Genomic DNA, 21,593 nt, shown 5'->3' with positions numbered 1-21,593 from the left:
CTTCTGTACTTGTTCTCGGTGGGAGAGTTGATCTGATGCAGGCTGTTCTGTTGTGACATCTGAACCCTGGTCTATCTCCTGCTTCTCTTTCATACCGTGTTTCTCATACCCAGTATATTCCAGCCACACTGGACTTATTTTTTCATCGAATGTATCAAGCTTTTTCCCACCTCAGGAACTTTGTATTAACTGCCTTACTTATTCTTCCCCAGATTTGTGCTTGGCTGGCTCCGTGCAGCTGTTACCTCCTAAGAGGTTCCCCTCTCTTTCCGGGTGGTCCCCTGTCGCTCTGTTTTATTTTCATCATAGCCCACAGCAGTCACTGTCTGAACTTACTTTATTTACTTGCTTACTTTCTGTCTCTCCACTATTGTGTAAGTTCTGTTCCCAGCTGGTGTGGGATAAATGTTAAATGTTGATTGGTAACACATATTAATAAATGTTAATGAATGAATGAATAAAATAGGCACTGATTCTGGAAGGAATTTTTCACCTTTGCAAACCTCAGTGGGACATAAAGGAACACTGCTTTCTTTACATTAATAGTATTTTGATATGGAATAGTCTATAAAATACCACTTTTATGTGTTTATAAGAATAATGATGACTAACATTTTGTTCAACCTGATGAACTTAAATTACTTATTCTGTAGACCAAGATTATGCTATATCCATTATCATATAAGTAATAATATTTTTGTGAAAATTATTTAAAAATACATAATCTGTGCTTATTCTCCATCATGCAGAATATTTAACTAAAACTAATGATACCAGTTTGTTTTTGGTCTTACATGAGATGGCTTTTTAAAAAAATTTCTCTCTTTATTTAACAGGAATGGTTTTTAGGAAAAGCATTACATGATGAAGAGTCCACAATAATTCACCATTATGCCTTTTCTGAAAACCCTACAGTTTTTCAGTATCCAGACTTTGCAGCTGGCTGGGCCCTTAGTATTCCACTGGTAAACAAGTAAGAATTTATTAGACTTTCTTTACATTTTGTTTTGTGTATGAATCGACTTTTATTTCACCGAGTCCTGCAGTTGATAGATCTGAGTGAGCTTTTCGGCAGAGGCAGCGAGGCCCCACCACTCACTCATCGCCTCAGACTCGTAGCTCAGCTGCTCTGTCCTTCCTCCTACTCACCTGCAAAATGAGGCGAATGATCAACCGTGAGAGCAGTCTCAGGACTCTGCACCCAGAGGTGTGACCATTGTTGCCGGTGGACCTAGTGAGCTCCAGGCGTGACTCTGATCGTCAGTAAGGAAATGAATCAGCCGCACGCCCAGGGATGGGGTGATGACTGGGTATGTGCGTGGATATACAGGCGCGTTTAAACACGGTCTGGGCAGGAGGCGTCCCCAGCGGTGTGTGTGATAGTCACCGCCATGCTGTTTGCCACGCGAAAGGGGAAGATAAGTTGTAATTCAGGAGAAATGTGGCCGTCGACCGCCCTCTTAACCTAAATAACTCAGATGACGTGTTTTTGTTCTTTAGGGAACGGAAAGTTGATAGTGCAGCTGTGGTTTTTATATCTGCAGAGATGAAAGTGTTTCTATTATTTCTTACAGTTAGTGTCCTGCTTCTAGGGTTTGGAGTCCTGAAAAGCGTTTCAGCCCATTGTAGGAGATAACTTTGCCATGTGTGGTTGCCCAAAGCTATGAACTGCTCCCTGGACATTTGAAAGTTCCTTGCAATGGAATACTCTCCTTCCCAATGTAGACGCAAGTGGCAGAGACATAGGCAAAGTGGATGAAGGGACTGCTGCGGCTGGAACCGCAAGGGTGGGGGGTGGCTGGTGCAGGAGTTCAGCAGTGTCCCCGAGGAGGCTGACTCCCTCTGTCTCTCCAGTGTAGGGCACGGTGTCACCTCATCTGAAATCTGCTCTGCTCTGTGGTTTCAAGGCAGTAAGGGCTATATGTTTCTTATTTATGTCCAGCAGGAGAGAGCCTCTGACCTGGAATGTAAGTGCTTATCCTCAGTCTCTAGGTGGGTCCTGTCTAATTAAAGTCAACTGGGACAACGTCAGGCCTCTGCCAACCTCTGGACCATTCACAGATGCTGGGGAACTTCAGTGCATCGACTGAGATCAAAGTGACTCTGACCCTGGAGCCCCTTTATTGCCCTGAATAATCAGAGTCGGAATTCTCTTAGAGGAAGGAAGGGGAGGCTCTGTGTTGTGTGGGTAGCCGACAGCGCCCACGCCGGGAGTGTTGATGCCCTGTGTCTCTTTTCCTTGACTTTGTGGCTCACTTAGTAGGTAGAACAATGATTTATAGTTACTTAAGACGTTCTTCCGCTCAAGTCACCAGAAAAACTGGTTAAAGACATCTCGTGACATTCGCTTTCCTAGACTTTCTCACCAAAAGTGTTTGTGGGGCTGGCAGTCCTGCAGCAGTGAGTGTTGAATTCTCTGCCCAGCGTTTCCCAGTGCTCCACCTACGGGATCTTCTAACCACGGCATCAGTTAAAAAAGTATACTTGCATCTTTGGAGAAACGCTTCCTAATTTTCCATAAGATGATTTCTTCAATATGTGTTACTACGGAACACTGTTACTGGTTTCCTCTGTTGTTTTTCCACCAGAAAACCTTATCTAGATTTCCTGCAATATCTTGCTGTGTTGACTGTCTCACAAGTGGGACTAGAAACGTCAAGTAGGAAGTTTTCCTGGTACGGAGTTGAAGGGACCCTATATTTGTTGCAGGTTTCCAGTCTAGCTGGTTGTGTTATTGGGACATGACTTAACGCCTTCTGAAAGTAGGAAAGCTGAATGTCAGACGTCTTATTTGCCAGAAACTGAATATTTAATGAAATATTTTCACGAAATAATTGGGATATCTGGCCTTGTATTTTTGGCATTGTTGGTTACTGAAATTAGCATTTGAAAAGCCCTCGGGTATAGCCCTTGCTTGGTGTGTAGAAAAATGAAACCAAGTTCCCACCACTGGGACTGGCCTTTTAAGTTAGGTGAATGCCCGCTGCACACTTTCAGAACGGGGACTCGATTGCAAGGTGACTGGGTTAGGCCCTGGGTGTCCCATGAGGCTGACTCATTCACGTGAAGTTCGTGATATTGAAGTAACCATCACTGGTTTTGGCAGATTCCACAGGCTGCTAAACGTAGCCACTTGCAGATGTCAGTGTACATACTGATTGGTCTCCAATCTGTCGTTGTTCATCTGAAAGAGATTCTTTCATCTTAAAGAGATTCTATCAGTGGCTGTCATTTTTACCCCTCTGTGGTTTCCCTCAATGAAAAATGTATAAGAATTGAATGAGAAACTTAAAAAATCCAGAAGAGTAGAGAGCATGTTGAAGTCAACAGTTCAGAGGTGTTTATTGTCTTCTAAGGGGTGTGGGCAGCATGGCCATCTGATTGTAGATGTCACAGGCCATTGGATTCTGATCACAGTTGTGTGTTCCTTGCCTTTGGCAGTAAGCCCAGGTATGACTTTTTTTTTTTTTTCATTTGTCTTTGGAGTCTGAATGTAGTCCAATCAGATTTTGAAGGCACTTAGCATGAGTCCAAATCCCAAAGTTACCTTGAAAGAGTTTATTCATAAAACCTGGCTCCAACCAAGCAGAGTTGGAGCTGGACAGATTCCATGTCAGGGCCGGTTTTTTTCTCTTAATATATATCAGGAACGTATCTGGGGATGTAGTCTCTTTATGTAACATCCTCACCCACTCCTGCTCATGGGTCCGTGGGCAGATACTGAGCAGGAGTGTGACAGAGATTCCACTGGGGCTTCTTTTAGAGCCGTCTTTCTGCCCTCGGGCTACGCTCATCTCAACCGTGAGACCAGTGGTTCAGAACTACATGTAAATTATCACCTGCGGCGTCCTCCTTTATCTTTCCTGAGAAGTAAATTTTTAAAGAAATCTTGGTGGCTCAGAAAACTGAAAACTCAGGAAAGACTTCTGAAACTTATTACTCTTTTTTAAAACCACTGTTGTAAATACTGAATAGGAGGTTTGTAATTGAAAGGAGGGTCGGGTCTGTAGCCCTGTCATAAATAGACCCTGTGGCAGGGCAGAGGTCTTGCTGAGCACGTCACTCAGCTTGGAATCGAGGCGTGTACTGATGTTTGCCCTCGTGCATTCAGGCCGCTCACCGAGTGCTCGTTTTGGCCGGGGTGATGGGTGGTGTTGGGGGTCTGACGCAGGAGGGGTGCAGAGGGAACTGGTGGGACTGCCGTGCGTGGTGAAGAGGGCTGTACGTCCCACTCTGGGAGCAAAGGAAGCTTCCATTTATTCTTGCAGGCAAGCCTGGAAGCCCTTGAGTTTGGTCTTGAAGAAAAGGTTGCCAGGTGAAGGCTGGCTGGGGGTGAACTCGGCAGCTGTGCCTGCAGGGGTGTGCGCTGGGGGCAGCGGGTCCGCGCTGGGGGCAGCGGGTGTGCGCTGGGGGCAGCGGGTCCGCGCTGGGCGGGCGGGGGCGCTCTAGAGCCTGGGCCCAGGGGTCTGGGGCTTTATTCTGTGTCCAGAAGACCCATTACAGATTTTTTTGAAGCAAGAAAGTGGCTTGAAACTGTTACTCTCTCCTGAACCCACAGGCTCTCTCCCCCTGAACACTCTACAAACTGTAATTCGTTAGGGTTGTTAAACGCAGGAGACTGAAAAGTAGCAACTTGAGTTTCTCTTTCATGTAAGCTTTTTTTCTTTTCTTTTTCTTTCTCTGCCATTATTTAGTCAAGGATTATCAGGAGTCAACACAATTCATGGCTTTTTTTTTTTAAAGACATTTTTTGTATCATATTGTGTTTTACGTTATTCTCCAGATGTTGAAATACCGAACACTACATTTGCAACACCTTGCATTCATTTCCTGGTCCAAAATAATTGTGTTTTCATAGTCCTTTGCCTCAAGGAAATGAAACTCTTATTTTTATCTTAAAATTTATATTATTGTTTCCAAACATTAGAAAGTCTCAAGAATGTGTTATTCTTGTTTGATGCTTTTTTTGGCTTTTTAAAAAATCTCAAATTGTCTCTTTTTTCTAGGCTTACCAAGAGATTAAAGAGTGAATCCCTGAAATCCGACTTTACGATAGATTTAAAACATGAGGTAGGTCATGATTTGTTTGGTTAAAAGTCTTTGTCATCAAGAATTCACATCTTGTGATATAAAAAGTGTTTTGTATTCCCTTAAAGGTGCACTCCTCCCCCACTCACATCCATCTCCCATCGTGGAAACTGCACACACTCCAGTGAGTGAGGGCCTTCTTTTAAAGCTCATTTTGGTCACGTAGGTGGAGAAGGAATAGCGGAAAAAACAGTTGCGTCTGTGATTCTTGATCCTTTGTTTTCACGCTACTAGGTGGATGGGCCCAGAGGTGGATTTTTAAAAACATGCAACGTCAGTGAAATACCTCTGGTCTTATCTCATGCTTCAGTTGCACATGTGCCTTTGCTATGTCTCTGTGCTGGGCCCCGTAAAGCGGAATTGAGCCAGCTGGTCCCCCTGGCATTTAGTGGGCATCTGTGACCAATCACCCTGGAGGCAGGTGGCAGGCGTCCCATCATTAACCCATTAGTCTCTCCTGAATCATCATTAAGAAGGTCTCTTTGTGCATTTCATTCATGGGTACATCTCACTGCCTGAAACAGACCTGCCTTTCCTCTCTGTAGGACTCTGTCTTAGGACATTGGGGTCAGTCATGACACATAACTCAGTCCAGCAGTGCTGGCAGCTTGCCAGGAGCGCAAAGGGCTCTCACAGGATTTTAATTTGGGGAGTATTTTCAAATGATGAGATAGGTTATTCGAGAAGAAATATTCATGTCAAAAATCATTCTTTTCCAAAAAGGGAAAGCATGACTTGTTGAAAGCCAGGTCTGTCTAGATATTTTTGATGAAAAGGCAGCTCAAGTAGAGGTACCCAGATCTGGCAATCTGTGAAACATTGAACAACATACCAAAAAAACCCCTCGAACATAAGTGAAAGGTATAAAGATCAGTCACGACAGAGAACTTGACCAGTTGCTTGGAGGCCACCTGTAAGCATCTCCCCAGCGGGCCCCCCCTTTGTTCTCACCAGGGTCAACAACTGTTTTGAATTCTCACCCTCTCTCCCTGCATGTTTTATTTATAACGTGTGAACGTCTTTCTGAATAATAGATTATGTACGAGGGTGAGCCAAAAACGGTCCGCACTCTGACCATAGAATTTATAGAAGATTTACTGTAGCTGGAGTGCGGATCATTTTTGACCCACCCTCGTAGTTTTGCATCCGTCTGGACTTTACAGAAACAGAACTGTACCATGAATGTGGTTCTAATCATCATTTTCTGGAACAGTCCCTCCGAGAACTGGACCGCAGTGTGTCTGCCCGGCCTCCTGGTACTGGGCCTCTGTGTTGCTACTGGTTTCTTGATGTTGCCCGTACTGCTTCTATGAGGATTTTTTGACATGTGCCCTGATGATCATCTCCAGGAGTTTCTCTATGGCATAAGCTTTTAAACTGTTTTTTTTTTTTTTTTTTGACTGTGATCCACTTTAAAAAATACATTTTTCATTGTGACTCAGTGTATTTGTGTGTTGTTACTGTGTTTTGTTATTGATTTCTAACTGAGTATGATTGGTCTATGTAACAGTCATTTGAAGTATTTTTAGGCTTGCCTTATGGCATAGTTCATGTTCACCTTTCATAAATGGAGAAAAAGATGTATATTCTCTAGTTTGGGGTGTAATATTCCCTTTATGTCTATTAAAGAGGAAGTAGATTCATCAGTTAATCTGTTGTGCTCTCCACGTTTTATTTCCTCCCTTCCTCCTCCTCCTCTTGTTCTGTCTGCTTGATCTACCATTTACTAAGGGAGGAATGTGAAAATCTTCCATAATAGTGGTGACAGTGCCTCTTTGTGGAACTGCCAACTCTTGCTGTTTATACTCTGTGGCTATGTTAATTAGATGCATACAAGTTTAGAATTGCTACCTCCTCTTGGTAAATTGACCTTGATCTCTAGTAATGTTCTTTGCCTTAGAGTTTGTTTTGTTGTACAGGAACACCTCTGCACTAGCTTTCTTTCCGTGTTTGCCTCATCATTGTTTTTCGTTTTTTTCTTTCAGTCCTTTTGTGTCCTCATCTTCTGCGTCTCTCTTAAAGAGGACGTGTGTGTTTTTTTCTCCCAGTTTGACCATCTTTATCTTCAAACCATACAGCACATTTCCATTTCCATGTTTACTAACACTTTATTTTATTCTTTGTCAACTCTTTTTTTCTTTTGAATATTTCCTTGCTTTCTTTTAGATTAAAAAAACTTTTTATTCCATTTTTTTCCCTCCTGTTATTTTTGAAGTTCAGTCTCGATGTCTGTTTCTTAATGGTTATTTTAAATACAGTAGGTCTCCTACATATAAGCTTTCAAGCTGCGAACTTTCAAAGATGTGAACATATTATAAACCTATTCCAGTGCAGTACTAGGTAGCTGATTGTGTTCATTGGATACCTAGGCTAACTTTGTTGGACTTAGGAACAAATTGGACTTAGGAATGTGCTCTGAGAATGGCACTCGTTCATATGTAGGGGACTTAATGTATTTTATTTTATTTTATTTTATTTTATTTTATTTTATTTATTTATTTTTTATTATTATTTTATTTTATTTTTTTTGGGGGGTACACCAGGTTCAATCAACTGTTTTTATACACATATCCCCATATTCCCTCCCTTCCTTGACGCCCCCCCCTCGATTCCCCCCCACCCTCCCTGCCCCAGTCCTCTAAGGCATCTTCCATCCTTGAGTTGGACTCCCTTTGTTATACAACAACTTCCCACTGACTATTTTACAGTTGGTAGTATATATATGTCTGTACTACTCTCCCGCTTCTTCTCAGTTTCCCCTTCACCCCCCGCCCCCTCCCATACCTCGAGTTCTCCAGTCCATTCCCTGTATCTGCTTCCCTGTTCTTGTCACTGAGTTCATCAGTACCATTTTTAGATTCCGTATATGTGAGTTAGCATACAATATTTGTCTTTCTCTTTCTGACTTACTTCACTCTGTATGACAGATTGTAGTTCTATCCACCTCATTACATATAGCTCCATCTCATCCCTTTTTATAGCTGAGTAATATTCCATTGTATATATATGCCACATCTTCTGTATCCATTCATCTGTTGATGGGCATTTAGGTTGCTTCCATGTCCTGGCTATTGTAAAGAGTGCTGCAATAAACATTATGGTACAAGTTTCTTTTGGGATTATGGTTTTCTTTGGGTATATGCCCAGGAGTGGGATTACTGGATCATATGGTAGTTCTATTTGTAGTTTTTTAAGGAACCTCCAAATTGTTTTCCATAGTGGCTGTACCAACTTACAGTCCCACCAACAGTGCAGGAGAGTTCCCTTTTCTCCACACCCTCTCCAACATTTGTTGTTTCCAGACTTTGTGATGATGGCCATTCTGATTGGTGTGAGGTGATACCTCATTGTGGCTTTGACTTGCATTTCTCTGATGATGAGTGATGTTGAGCATCTTTTCATGTGTTTGTTGGCCATCTGTATGTCTTCTTTGGAGAAATGTCTATTTAGGTCTTCTGCCCATTTGTGGATTGGGTTATTTGCTTTTTTGGTATGAAGCTGCATGAGCTGCTTGTATATTTTGGAGGTTAATCCTTTGTCCGTTGTTTCATAGGCAATTATTTTTTCCCATTCTGAGGGTTGCCTTTTAGTCTTGTTTATGGTTTCTTTTGCTGTGCAAAAGCTTTTAAGTTTCATGAGGTCCCATTCGTTTATTCTTGATTTTATTTCCATGATTCTAGGAGGTGGGTCAAAAAGGATCTTGCTTTGATGTATGTCAAAGAGTGTTCTGCCTATGTTTTCCTCTAGGAGTTTGATAGTGTCTGGCCTTATATGTAGGTCTTTAATCCATTTGGAGTTTATTTTTGTGTATGGTGTTAGGAAGTGTTCTAATTTCATTCTTTTACATGTTGCTGTCCAATTTTGCCAGCACCACTTATTGAAGAGGCTGTCTTTTTTCCATTGTATACTCGTGCCTCCTTTGTCAAAGATAAGGTGCCCATATGTGTTTGGGCTTACTTCTGAGTTCTCTATTCTGTTCCATTGATCTTCCTTTCTATTTTTGTGCCAGTACCATACTGTCTTGATCACTATGGCCTTGTAGTATAGTTTGAAGTCAGGAAGCCTGATTCCACCAACTCCATTTTTCCTTCTCAAGATTGCTTTGGCTATTCGGGGTCTTTTGCGTTTCCATACAAATCGTAAGATTTCTTGCTCTAGTTCTGTGAAAAATGCCATTGGTAATCTGATCAGGATTGCATTAAATCTGTAAATTGCTTTGGGTAGTACAGTCATTTTCACGATGTTGATTCTTCCAATCCAGGAACATGGTATATCCCTCCATCTGTTTATGTCATCTTTGATTTCTTTCATCAATGTCTTAAAGTTTTCTGCATACAGATCTTTTGCCTCCTTAGGCAGGTTTATTCCTAGGTATTTTATTCTTTTGGTTGCAATGGTGAATGGGAGAGTTTCCTTAATTTCTCTTTCTGCTCTTCCGTTGTTAGTGTATAGGAATGCAAGAGATTTCTGTGCATTAATTTTGTATCCTGCTACTTTACTAAACTCATCAATGAGTGCTAGCAGTTTTCTGGTAGAGTCTTTAGGGTTTTCTATATATAGTATCATGTCATCTGCAAGGAGTGATAATTTTACTTCTTCTTTTCCAATTTGGATTCCTTTAATTTCTTTTTCTTCTCTGATTGCTGTGGCTAACACTTCCAAAACTATGTTGAATAACAGTGGTGAGAGTGGACACCCTTGTCTTGTTCCTGTTCTTAGAGGGAATTCTTCCAGTTTTTCTCCATTGAGAACAATGTTGGCTTTTGGTTTGTCATATATGGCTTTTATGATGTTGAGGTAATTTCCTCCTATGCCCATTTTCTGGAGAGCTTTTATCATAAATGGATGTTGAACTTTGTCAAAAGCTTTTTCTGCATCTATTGAAATGATCATATGGTTTTTATCCTTCAATTTGTTGATATGATGTATCACGTTGATTGATTTGCGTATATTGAAGAATCCTTGCATCCCAGGGATAAACCCCACTTGATCGTGGTGTATGATTTTTTTAATGTGCTGTTGCAGTCTGTTAGCTAGTATTTTGTTGAGGATTTTTGCATCTATATTCATCAGTGATATTGGTCTGTAGTTTTCTTTTTTTGTGACATCTTTGCCTGGTTTTGGTATCAGGGTGATGGTAGCCTCATAGAATGAGTTTGGGAGTGCTCCGCCTTCTGCAATATTTTGGAAGAGTTTGAGAAGGATAGGTGTTAACTCTTCTCGAAATGTTTGATAGAATTCGCCTGTGAATCCATCTGGTCCTGGGCTTTTGTGTGTTGGGAGATTTTTAATCACTGCCTCAATTTCTGTACTTGTGATTGGTCTGTTCATGGTTTCTATTTCTTCCTGGTTCAGTCTTGGAAGATTGTATTTTTCTAAGAATGTATCCATTTCTTCCAGGTTATCCAATTGATTGGCATATAGTTGCTTGTAGTAGTCTCTCATGATGTTTTGTATTTCTGAGGTGTCCGTTGTGACTTCTCCTTTTTCATTTCTAATTCTGTTGATTTGCATCTTCTCCCTTTTTTTCTTGATGAGTCTGGCTAATGGTTTATCCATTTTGTTAATCTTCTCAAAGAACCAGCTTTTAGTTTTATTTATTTTTCTTATGGTTTCTTTCCTTTCTTTTTCATTTATTTCTGCTCTGATCTTTACGATTTCTTTCCTTCTGCTCACTTTGGGGTTTCTTTGTTCTTCTTTCTCTAGTTGTTTGAGGTGTAAGGTTAGGTTGTTTATTCGATCATTTTCTTGTTTCTTAAGGTAGGACTGTATTGCTATAAACTTCCCTCTTAGAACTGCTTTTGCTGCGTCCCATAGGTTTTGGGTTGTTGTGTTTTCGTTGTCATTTGTTTCTAGATACTTTTTGATTTCCTCTTTGATTTCTGTAGTGATTCCTTGGTTGTTTAATAGTGAATTGTTTAGCCTCCATGTGTTTGTATTTTTTGCAGTTTTTTTCCTGTAATTGATATCTAGTCTCATGGCGTTGTGGTCTGAGAAGATGCTTGATATGATTTCAATTTTCTTGAATTTGCTGAGGTTTGATTTGTGACCCAAGATGTGATCTATCCTGGAAAATGTTCCGTGTGCACTTGAGAAGAAAGTGTAGTCTGTCGTTTTTGGATGGAATGTCCTATAAATATCAATTAAGTCGAGATGGTCTAATGTGTCCATTTAAAGCTTGTGTGTCTTTATTTATTTTCTGTTTGGATGATCTGTCCATTGATGTAAGTGGGGTGTTCAAGTCTCCCACTATAATTGTGTTACTGTCGATGTCCCCTTTTATAGCTGTTAGCATTTGCCTTATGTATTGAGGTGCTCCTATATTGGGGGCATAGATATTTACCATTGTGATATGTTCTTCTTGGATGGATCCCTTGATCATTATGTAGTGCCCTTCCTTGTCTCTTTTAATAGTCTTTACTTTCAAGTCTAATTTATCTGATATGAGTATTGCTACTCCAGCTTTCTTTTGACTTCCATTTGCATGGAATATCTTTTTCCATCCCTTCACTTTCAGTCTATATGTATCCCTTGGTCTGAAGTGGGTTTCTTGTAGGCAGCATATAGAAGGGTCTTGTTTTTGTATCCATTCAGCCAGTCTGTGTCTTTTGGTTGGAGCATTTAATCCATTGACATTTAAAGTGATTATTGACATGTGTGTTCCAATGACCATTTTCTTAATTGTTTTGGGTTTGTATTTGTAGGTGTTTTCCTTTTCTTGTGTTTCCTACTTAGAGAAGTTCCTTTAGCACTTGTTGTAAGGCTGGTTTGGTGGTGCTGAATTCTCTTAACTTTTGCTTGTCTGGAAAGCTTTTGATTTCTCCCTCAAATCTGAATGAGATTTTTGCTGGGTAAAGTATTCTTGGCTGTAGGTTTCTCTCTTTCAGGACTTTCAGTATATCCTGCCATTCCCTTCTGGCCTGCAGAGTTTCTGTAGAAAGGTCAGCTGTTATCCTGATGGGTTTTCCCTTATATGTTGTTTGTTGCTTTTCTCTTGCTGCTTTTAATATTTTTTCTTTGTGTTGAATTGTCGTTAGTTTGATTAATATGTGTCTTGGTGTATTTCTCCTTGGGTTTATTCTGTATGGGACTCTCTGTGCTTCTTGGACTTGGTTCATTATTTCCTTTCCCATGTTGGGGAAGTTTTCCACTAGAACCTCTTCAAATATTTTCACAGACCCTTTCTTGTTTTCTTCTTCTTCTGGAATGCCTATAATTCGAATGTTGGTATGTTTAAGGTTATCACTGAGGTCTCTGAGGCTGTCTTCTAGTCTTTTTATTTTTTTATCTTTTTCCTGCTCTGTGGCGTTTATTTCTTCCATTCTATCTTCCAACTCACTTATTCGTTCTTCTGCCTCAGTCATTCTGCTGGTTAGAGCATCTAGAGTATTTTTAATTTCAGTTATTTTGTTATCCATTGCTGTTTGTTTTTCTGAGTTCTTATGAACTGTTTCTTGTACTTTCTCTAATTTGTTATCGAGATTTTGTATCATTTTTACTATCATTACTCTAAATTCTTTTTCAGGCATTTTTCCTATTTCCTCCTCATTTATTTGGTCTTGTGGGTTTTTTTCCTGCTCCTTTGCCTGCATGGTGTTTCTTTGTTTCCTCATGGTTGTCCAAGCTTTTGGGGTTGCTTGTCCTGGTGATAGAGGTGTTTATAGAAGACTGTCCAAGCCTCAGACTAATGTCCAAGTATTGGATTAGACGAATATTCAGTCTAGGAAACACATACATGTATAAGACACACAATTATTGAATCCGTTAGGACATAAGGCTCTAGAAAGACCTGACAGAACCCCAGTGTGCTATCAGATATTCAGAGAGAAACCCAGCAGAAATTGACAACTGAAACAGAACAAATCAGAGACAAAAGCAAAAGCAAACAAACAACAAATAACACCCTACACATACAAACATCAATCCAGGGAGATTTTGTAAGCTAGGATCAAATATAGAAATGAGCTGGAGTACCACCAGAGAGAATGGAGATTCTCAGAATGTAATTAGACAACTGTACTAAGAACTAAGATAAAGACAAAAGCCTAATATTAATACCAAGGCAGTGCATCATCTGGAGAATAGAGCAAGGAGTCTGAGCAGACCGATAGTGTTGCTTATAAGTATGTTAAGATAAAATACACTTAAAATGGCTGGAAGAAAGGGGAACAGAAGAGCGTAATGTGGTTGGAAATATGCAAAGAAAAAGAAAGGAATAGAAGTGTATAAAAGAAAGGGATGAAAGGAAAGTATGAAAGATATTTTGTCCGTACTACCAAAAACTTAGCTAGATATAGAAGTATTTTAAAAGGCAAAAAAAAAAAAAAGAGTAAAAAATATCCTTATAAAATTATGTTGTAAAACTTGTAGATCCCTTAGGGCTAAGATCGTATTTAATAAATCAAAAAAAAAAAAAAGAGGAAAAAAAAAAAAATCCAGAACTGATCCCCGAATGGACCAGTTCAATAGGTATTGATACTACTATTTCTGTTTCCTTAGCGTCTCAGCTGTAAGTGTCCTTTTCCTTGCCTTGGGTTTTTTTTTTTTTTTGCGTTATTCTGTGACCAGCAGAGGTTCCTTTATTGTTCGTCTGTAAGCCTCGGTGTGTGGGGAGGGAGAGGGTGCAATAGTGGCTCCTTCTCCTGGGAGGGAGTGAGCAGTGGCGCACTGTTGCTTCAGTCAGGCTTGGAGGTGCCTGTTGCAGAAGGCGCTGGTGGCTCAGGCGTACACAGAAAGTCTTAGAGTTGGGCCTCTCTCGGGGTTTTTTCTTTTTGATGCTGGTTTTTTTTGTTTTTTTTTTTCTCTTGGCAGCCTCCCTGCTGCTGGCGTTGCAAGGAGTTTTAATCTAGCCCCGCCCGAGCGCCTGAGGGTGCTTGTTATCCCTGAGCGCCTTATGTGGCCCCGCAGGGCGTCTCTCCGCTGCCTGTTGCAGAGGCGCTGAAAGAGAGGGAGAGGCTATGCGCGCGGCTCCTCCCCCCCGCCCGGGAGCCTGCAGCCTCCAGCCGCCATCATGGCCGGGCAGCTCTCAGGGATCGGCACTCCTCTCCGCGGACCTCCTCCCTCCTGTCCTCTCGGTCCGTCACCCTACCGGCAACAATGTTTCTCCCCCTGAACCAGCTCTCCGGTTCCCACGCTCCCGCTCCTGGACCCTCCGTTCAGCCGCGGATCGATGTCTCGGTCCGGGAACGCTGAGCTGCGCTGCGGACCCTCCGTATGTTTCTCACTCCCTCCCGTCTGCCACAGCTCCGCCGCTTCACCCTCTTTGAGCCCTCGTAGATGCCTCCCTACCGGCTATGTCAGGTTCTCCGCAGCCCTTTCCGGTGTCCGAGGCCGTCTGCTGGTGTTCAGCTGGTTCTCTGTGGGAATGACTGTGTCCTTCCGTGCATTCCCAATGCATCTGTGGAGAGGGATGCACTCCACGTCTCTCTACTTCGCCGCCATCTTTTTCTCTTCCACTTAATGTATTTTAACACGCACTCTTTTTTAAAAAATATTTTTAAATTTTAAAATTCTTATTTATGTATGTGTTTATTTTGGCTGCATTGGGTCTTCGTTGCTCTGTGTGGGCTTTCTCTAGTTGTGGCGAGCAGGGGCTACTCTTCATTGTGGTGCAGTGGCTTCTCTTGTTGCGGAGCTCTAGGTGTGTGGGCTTCAGTAGTTACAGCATGTGGGCTCAGTAGTTGTGGCTTGCAGGCTCTAAGGCGCGAGGGCTTCAGTAGGTATGGCTCATGGGCTCAGTAGTTGTAGCTTGTGGGTTCTAGAGCACAGACTCAGTAGTTGTGGCACACAGGCTTAGTTGCTTCATGGCATGTGGGATCTTCCTGGACCAGGGATCGAACCCGTGTCCCCTGCATTGGCAGGCGGATTCCTAACCACTGTGCCACCACGGAAGTCACTTAACATGCATTCTTAACCTAACCATGGCTAATTAATCAATAGCCTGAAAATTCAAGGGCCTGAGAATAATTTAACTCTGATTATCACTCTCCCAATTTTTATGCTCTTTTGTCCAGTATTTTTGTTCTGTGTTTTCAACCCTGCAACTCAGATGTTGTCCTTATTTATGCAGTTATCATTTGCATTAGCTTAACCCTGTATTTGCCGTGTCTGTGCTCACTATTCTGTTTTGCTTCTTGGACATGCCAATAGGGATCATTTTTATTCTTCCTGAAGTACATCCTTCAGAATTTCCTTTTTAGTGGGTGGCAAATTCTCAGATTTTTTTCCCGTTTAAAAATAATTTCTTTCAACTTGGTTCTTGAGACGTAGTTGCATTGTGTGTGTACAGTTGTAGGTTGGGAGACATTTTCTCTCATCCCAGTACTGTTGTTCCCCTGTGCTCTGGCTTCTGTTAAGGCTATTGTGTTGGGAAACCAACCATCACTCTTACCTGGTTCGTCTGTAGGTGATGTGCCGTTTCTCTGGCTGAATTTAAGATTGTTCTTTGTCTTTGGTGTTCTGTAGTTTCACTACCATATGTATATGTCTAGGTGCAGACTCTTTTTTTCAAATCCTACTTAGCATTCATTGAGCCTTTCTATAATAGAACTGTAAAGCAATCCTGTTTTTTTTTTTTTTAATTATATTTTTTAAAATTCTCATCCATTGTCTTTTCAACTATTTCTCATCCCCTCTGTTGTCTTCTTCTGGAACTTCTGATATATGCCAGAGGTTTGAACTTCTCTTCTACATTCCCCATCTCTGTTTCTAGCTGGGCTGCATTTCAGATAACTTGGGGGGCTTCATCTTTTAGTTCCCTAATTTTTATTCAGCTATGTCTAACAGGCTGTTTGTCCTCACCATTAAAATGTTTATTTTAAGCGTCATATTTTTCACATCTATACATTCCAAATATTTTGTTTTCAAATTTGCTCTCTTGTACAATCTTTCAGAAATATTGTGTTCATTTTTTAAAGAACTTTTATTGAGATACAGTTAACAGACAATAAACTGTATATATTTAGAGTGTACAATTTGGTATTTTTTTTCTTACTAGTAATGCATATATGGCAATCCCAATCTCCCAGTTCATCCCCCTCCCAACCCTCCCTGCTCTCCCCGCTTGGTGTCCATATGTTTGTTCTCTACATCTGTGTCTCTATTTCTGCCTTGCAAACTGGTTGATCTGTACCATTTTTCTATATTCTGCATATATGTGTTAATATACGTATTTGTTTTTCTCTTTATGACTCACTTCACTCTGTATGACAGTCTCTAGGTTCATCCATGTCTCTACAAATGTCCCAGTTTCATTGCTTTTTACAGCTGAGTAATATTCCATCGTATATATGTACCACATCTTCTTTATCCATTCATCTGTTGATGGACATTTAGGTTGCTTCCATGTCCTGTTGTAAATAGTGCTGCAGTGAACATTGGGGTGCATGTGTCTTTTTGAATTATGGTGTTCTCTGGGTATATGCCCAGCAGTGGGATTGCTGGGTCATAAGGTAACTCTATTTTTAGTTTTGCAAGGAACCTCCATACTGTTCTCCATAGTGGCTGTATCAATTTACATTCCCACCAACAGGGCAAGAGCGCTCCCTTTTCTCCACACCCCCTCCAGCATTTACTGTTCGTCAATTTTCTGATGATGCCCATTCTGACTGGTGTGAGGTGATACCTCATTGTCGTTTTGATTTGCATTTCTCTAATAACTAGTGATGTTGAGCAGCTTTTCATGTGCCTCTTGGCCATCTGTATGTCTTCTGTGGAGAAATGCCTATGTAGGTCTTCTGCCCATTTTTTGATTGGGTTGTTTGTTGCTCATGTTTTAAAGTTTTTCTTTTCTTTATAAAAATGTACGAAACAGTAATTTTCTGTTCTGTGCTTGACATTCCAACCCCTGCAGTCTCTGGGCCTGACGGAGCTGGGTTCGTTGGCTCCTGTGCATCACCTCATCTCTTTGCAGAACTTTTTTTTTTAAGCTCTTTACTGGAATATAATTGCTTTACATTCTTGTACCTGCTTTTGCGGTACACCAGAGTGAATCAGCTGTATTTATACATATACCCCCATATCCCCTCCCTCCCGCGACTCCCTCCCACCCTCGCTGTCCTGGCCCTCTAAGGCGTCACCCATCATCGAGTTGATCTCCCTTCGTTATACAGCAACTTCCCACTTGCACTACTTTTTGTGATTTTCCTGAGTACTCGCACTCCTGGGGAACTTTGTGGCAGTCCCCCGGGTCCTATATTAAGGTTGTGGGTTCCTCAGTAAGGATTTGAGTTAGTTTTGGCCTGCTGCTAGAGGCTCAGGCCGACTTAGGGCCACTTTAAATTACTCAGATGTTTCTGGACCACATAGGTGACAAATTAGGGGGGCCTGGCTTTTGGTTCCAAAATCCCAGGATATCTGGAGGTGATTTTTTCCTCCATCTGGTGCCAGAGTCCTGGCTTCCTGTGGGGGTTTGGTGTTAGGCACGCCCCGCCCTTGGGTGGGTCAGGCGCTTTGTCCTGAACACATTTCAGAAACTCAGCATCCTTAGAGCCCAGCTGATACCTGCTGGGGAAAACTACCTTCAGTGCCCTTTTCCCCGAGGTTCCCACTTTCCGTTTTTGTCCTCAAAAGCTCCACATTTTTGTGCCAATTTAGCCACACATTTAAAATGATTTTAAAGATAGTTTATCCAATATTTTAAGATACTTTCAGCCAGTCAGTTTTTCAGGGTATGTAATTACCATCCTGCAGGAAACCAGTCATGATGATATTTAAATATCTTTTATCTTTCTCTGTGATGTTTTAGAATCCCTAAAATAGCTTCCCTAAAATAGCTTAAAATTTTTGTAGTTTTTTGAAGGTCAGAATATTGATTAATTGTTAATGGTTAATAAAAGATTAGATTGCTCCACATGGAACTACAATTTTTGTAAGTAAAAAACAAAAAACTGTTGAATGCTGACATATTGATGTGGTTCAATTTAATATTCTCTAAAGAAGGGGAGGTCTGCTTGCGCTTGAGATATTTCATGCCTTCAGGGACCTGTGGTGGTGGTTAGGCGTTTTCATTCATGCCAGTTTCCTGTGTGACAGATTGCTCTCTACATCTGGGACGAAGGTGCCGGACCTCCCCTCACTCCCGTGCCTGAGTTTTGCACAGACGGTGTGGACTCCTCTTGTGCTACTACATTCCATTCTTTCCTACCACTTTGTGTAAGTAATAGAAAGGCACCTTCCTCGCGTGTCAAAGGAAAATATACATGCTGTGCACAGTGTTGTCCTAGCACTTTACATGCTAAAAACACCCCATCTGCCATGTGCCAGGTGAGAACTGTGTATCATGTTTCTAGGGATAACGGCCCCATAAGCTAAGCACTGTCGTTACCCTATTTTACACAAGAGAAGAGAGCAAAGTGGCACTGAGAGCTGTGGAGGCCTGGAGTCATTTCTTCTGTTGAAGATGTAACGTGTAGCTGCTGGAATTCCTGTTCTGTTTCCTAGGAAGGCAAGGTCATACGTTTCCTGTTGTTCCTAAGCCTTCTCCTCAAGCCTGCCTGCTTTACCCTCTCAGCCAGTGACCCTGTTTTGATCTCACCTGAGACTGTCCAGAACTTTCAGAACGAAGCTACTGTACGTTAGAGTAGACCCTTGGTCCAGTTCCCAGGAGGGGCCTGAAGACCCCGGGACTCAGCTGGCTAGTTAACAGTCCTTTCTCATAAGGAAAAATATATTCACTACCCCAGATGTTGTCTGCTGTTTTCAAGTCAGTGATGCAGTAGCCTGTATGTTGCATTTTCAAACGGGAATGTATGTACATACAGACAGACACACACACACCACCAGCGGGAGAGAATCTGTACTGCTGGCACAGTTCCTGCAGGGGAAGTGTCTTTCTAGACATTATACTTGCTTGTTCCTTAGTGTTCTTCTAGACAATCTGGAGGGGTTGACCTCTTAGTGCCTTGGCTGACATGACAAAACTACAGTTACGTGTCATGATACACCAGCCCCAAATGATGCAGATTCAGGATTGAGTATCACCACAGGCCTAAGATGGTGATAAAGGGGTCAGAACACACACCCCCACCCCGGCCCCACCCCGGCCCCACTCCGGCAAGCGCCCACGGCCTGGGTGTGGGTTGTCCGTGAGGCCCTCCCTGAGCCCCCTCATCTGAGTGAGTGGCCTGGGCTGGAGCCAGCCTGGAGCAAGCCTCCAGGCTCCCCGCAGGCGTTGGAAGTAATCCTGCCTTTGGCAGAGGACTGAATGTGGCTGTTGCCTGAGCTTGGGTAGATGATAAAGAGCCGTAAAAATATTTTAACATTAAAGTAAGGCCAGGCCCCCAGACGGGAGTTGTCTCTTACTTTACACTAAAACATCCCATTCTTTTCTCTCCCTTTGTCAAAATCTTCACCGGCTGGAAAAAGGAAAGGGAAGGTAACCTGCATTTATTGGGTACCTATGATGCTCTTCATAAACAGTGGTAACAAAGCAGCCATACTGGTGGTTATCCTCCCAGTTTCCTAAACAAGCAGACGGAAGTTGAGAGAGCTGAGGACACACATCCAGGTGACACAGTGGAAATGGCAGAGCTGGGATTCTGGTGTCGGTCTGGCTGAGCAAAGGCTTCGTGGTCAGTGGAGCTACAGTTCCTTTTTTCCCCTAAAGCTTAATCCTGGAGACAAGTTTGATGTCCCTGACACTGGTGAATTTGAACTCAAGAGCGTGTGAGAGTTAATGTGGGTGTGAGGTTAAGATACATTGACTCATGTATGCATATATTTTTCTTGTTTTTTTTTTGTTTTAGGGAAATCCAGTGAAGAAGGAGGATATTTTTGTTGCAGTAAAAACATGCAAGAAATTTCATGGTGACAGAAGTATGTTTTGGGTTATTCATTTTTATTGAACTTTAAAAATCCAAACTGCCTATGAAAAGACAGTACAAACCCGATATAAACTCCACCCAAGAAAGGGATAATGACAGATACATTGTTGAAGCAAAAGCAGTTATTTAATCAGTATTCCTCATCATACCACTTTGATCACCAAGATCAATTAGAAAAGACAATTCTGTATTGCAACATGAGTGGTCATAGCCCTTCTAAGGACTGATTCGAGCAGTATTTTAAATTGGAGTGGAAAAGCTCAATCTAGGAGACACTAAGTGAATAATTGCATTTTGCAAAACAGTGCCCTGTTATGTCCAAGTGCAGTCTCTGAGCTGTGAGAAGAGTATAAGAGGGGATTTCAGGGTGACAGAATGCCAAAAAAAAATGTCTTTCTAACACTGTTCCTTCTTTTTATGTTTATTTCAAATGCATGCGTCAGAACTTTTAAGTCAGGATATGTATTTGCTCATGTGTAGATGTATAGAAAAAAGGAATAATGTGCCTTCCAAGCAGTGGTTCCTTCTTCAGGAAATCCTGCATGTAGATGAATGTTATTTTTATTCAGATTTTTCGTGTCATTACAGAATTCTACTAAGTTAGGGTGGTAATATTTTTTTAAAAAGCCTCTCTTAAGTATAAATACATAATTGATCTCCTTTTTCACCTTATTTCAAGCAGTACTTTTCTGAAATTGAAGATTAGACAGTCTTTTGCATTTTCTAATATTAGCACATATTTTAATGTTTTTCCATGAAAAGACTCTCAGTTTCACCAAGAGTGTGATATTTATAAAGGAGAGATTTCTAAACCGGCTGTCACTTTTGTGGGATTAGAGCTATGTGGGGAGTTCATGTATATAATTTATGTGATAATACAATAGTTGCAAACTGTATTTTAAAGGGGAACATATTTTCCAAATAAAAGAATATTATAATTCGGGATTAAAGCATTGTTTAAGACACTGACAGCAATTCAAATCTTGTTATAGTCAAACAAGTACATTTACTATAAACCTTCAAGGTTACCTAAAATAGTCATGATAAATCCTAAGTCCTATTAAATCAACTTTAGTAAATATATGCATTCATTATACGAGTCCTAAAATACTATTAAAGATCAATATAGCACTTAAATTAAAAATTTCATTTATCATAAATTTAACCTTGCTTTAATTTTTTTCATTTTTTTCATAATCTGTAAGGGCTCTGTGGGATGATTTTTGACAAATACCTTTCATTAAAAAAGTGTCACGGGAAATGAACTAGGTGGCTTTTTTTTAAACAGCAAGCAGAAGTGCTTGAATTGATTTATTTGATCTTGAAGCTGCACTTAGAGTATAATATCAGTGTTAGGAATGGGGGTGGTGGTATTTTCTCTTTTGAAACATGTTTCTCAAGTAGATAGTACAGCAGTAAAATCTGGGACCGTCCCTGTTGTTTCCATATTCTACAGAAACGAAAAAAAGTTTGCTAATTTTAATTTAGTCATTTTGAATAATCTAGTTTATTGCTTTCTAATTTTGCATAAGGTTGCGATAAACTTTTGAGGTACCTATCAAATGCTTTTATATTTGAATTTTGAGTCAGAGGTTTTTAAAAATGATAAACTCTTCCAAGCCTGTTAGGAGCATTAAAACCAAACCTCCCAAAGCCAGATGCACTGACTTACTGCTACTGATT

The 21,593-nt window shown here is 41.2% G+C and overlaps 1 protein-coding gene across 1 annotated transcript in view; it reads left to right on the top strand.

The window, feature by feature from the left end:
* The window catches only part of B3GLCT (beta 3-glucosyltransferase), a 104,880-nt gene that overhangs the window by 50,113 nt on the left and 33,174 nt on the right, over positions 1-21,593 (top strand). The window contains exons 7-10 of the mRNA XM_057707497.1: positions 837-973; positions 5,007-5,070; positions 18,121-18,240; positions 19,833-19,902. Coding sequence (XP_057563480.1) covers positions 837-973; positions 5,007-5,070; positions 18,121-18,240; positions 19,833-19,902 — 391 coding nt within the window. The remainder of the gene's footprint in view (positions 1-836; positions 974-5,006; positions 5,071-18,120; positions 18,241-19,832; positions 19,903-21,593) is intronic.

This window comes from Hippopotamus amphibius, chromosome 14, assembly GCF_030028045.1.
Source record: "Hippopotamus amphibius kiboko isolate mHipAmp2 chromosome 14, mHipAmp2.hap2, whole genome shotgun sequence".
Taxonomy (NCBI): Eukaryota; Metazoa; Chordata; class Mammalia; order Artiodactyla; family Hippopotamidae; genus Hippopotamus; species Hippopotamus amphibius.
The sequence above is the reverse complement of the archived record's forward strand: the minus strand, read 5'-3'. Positions and strand labels throughout refer to the sequence as shown.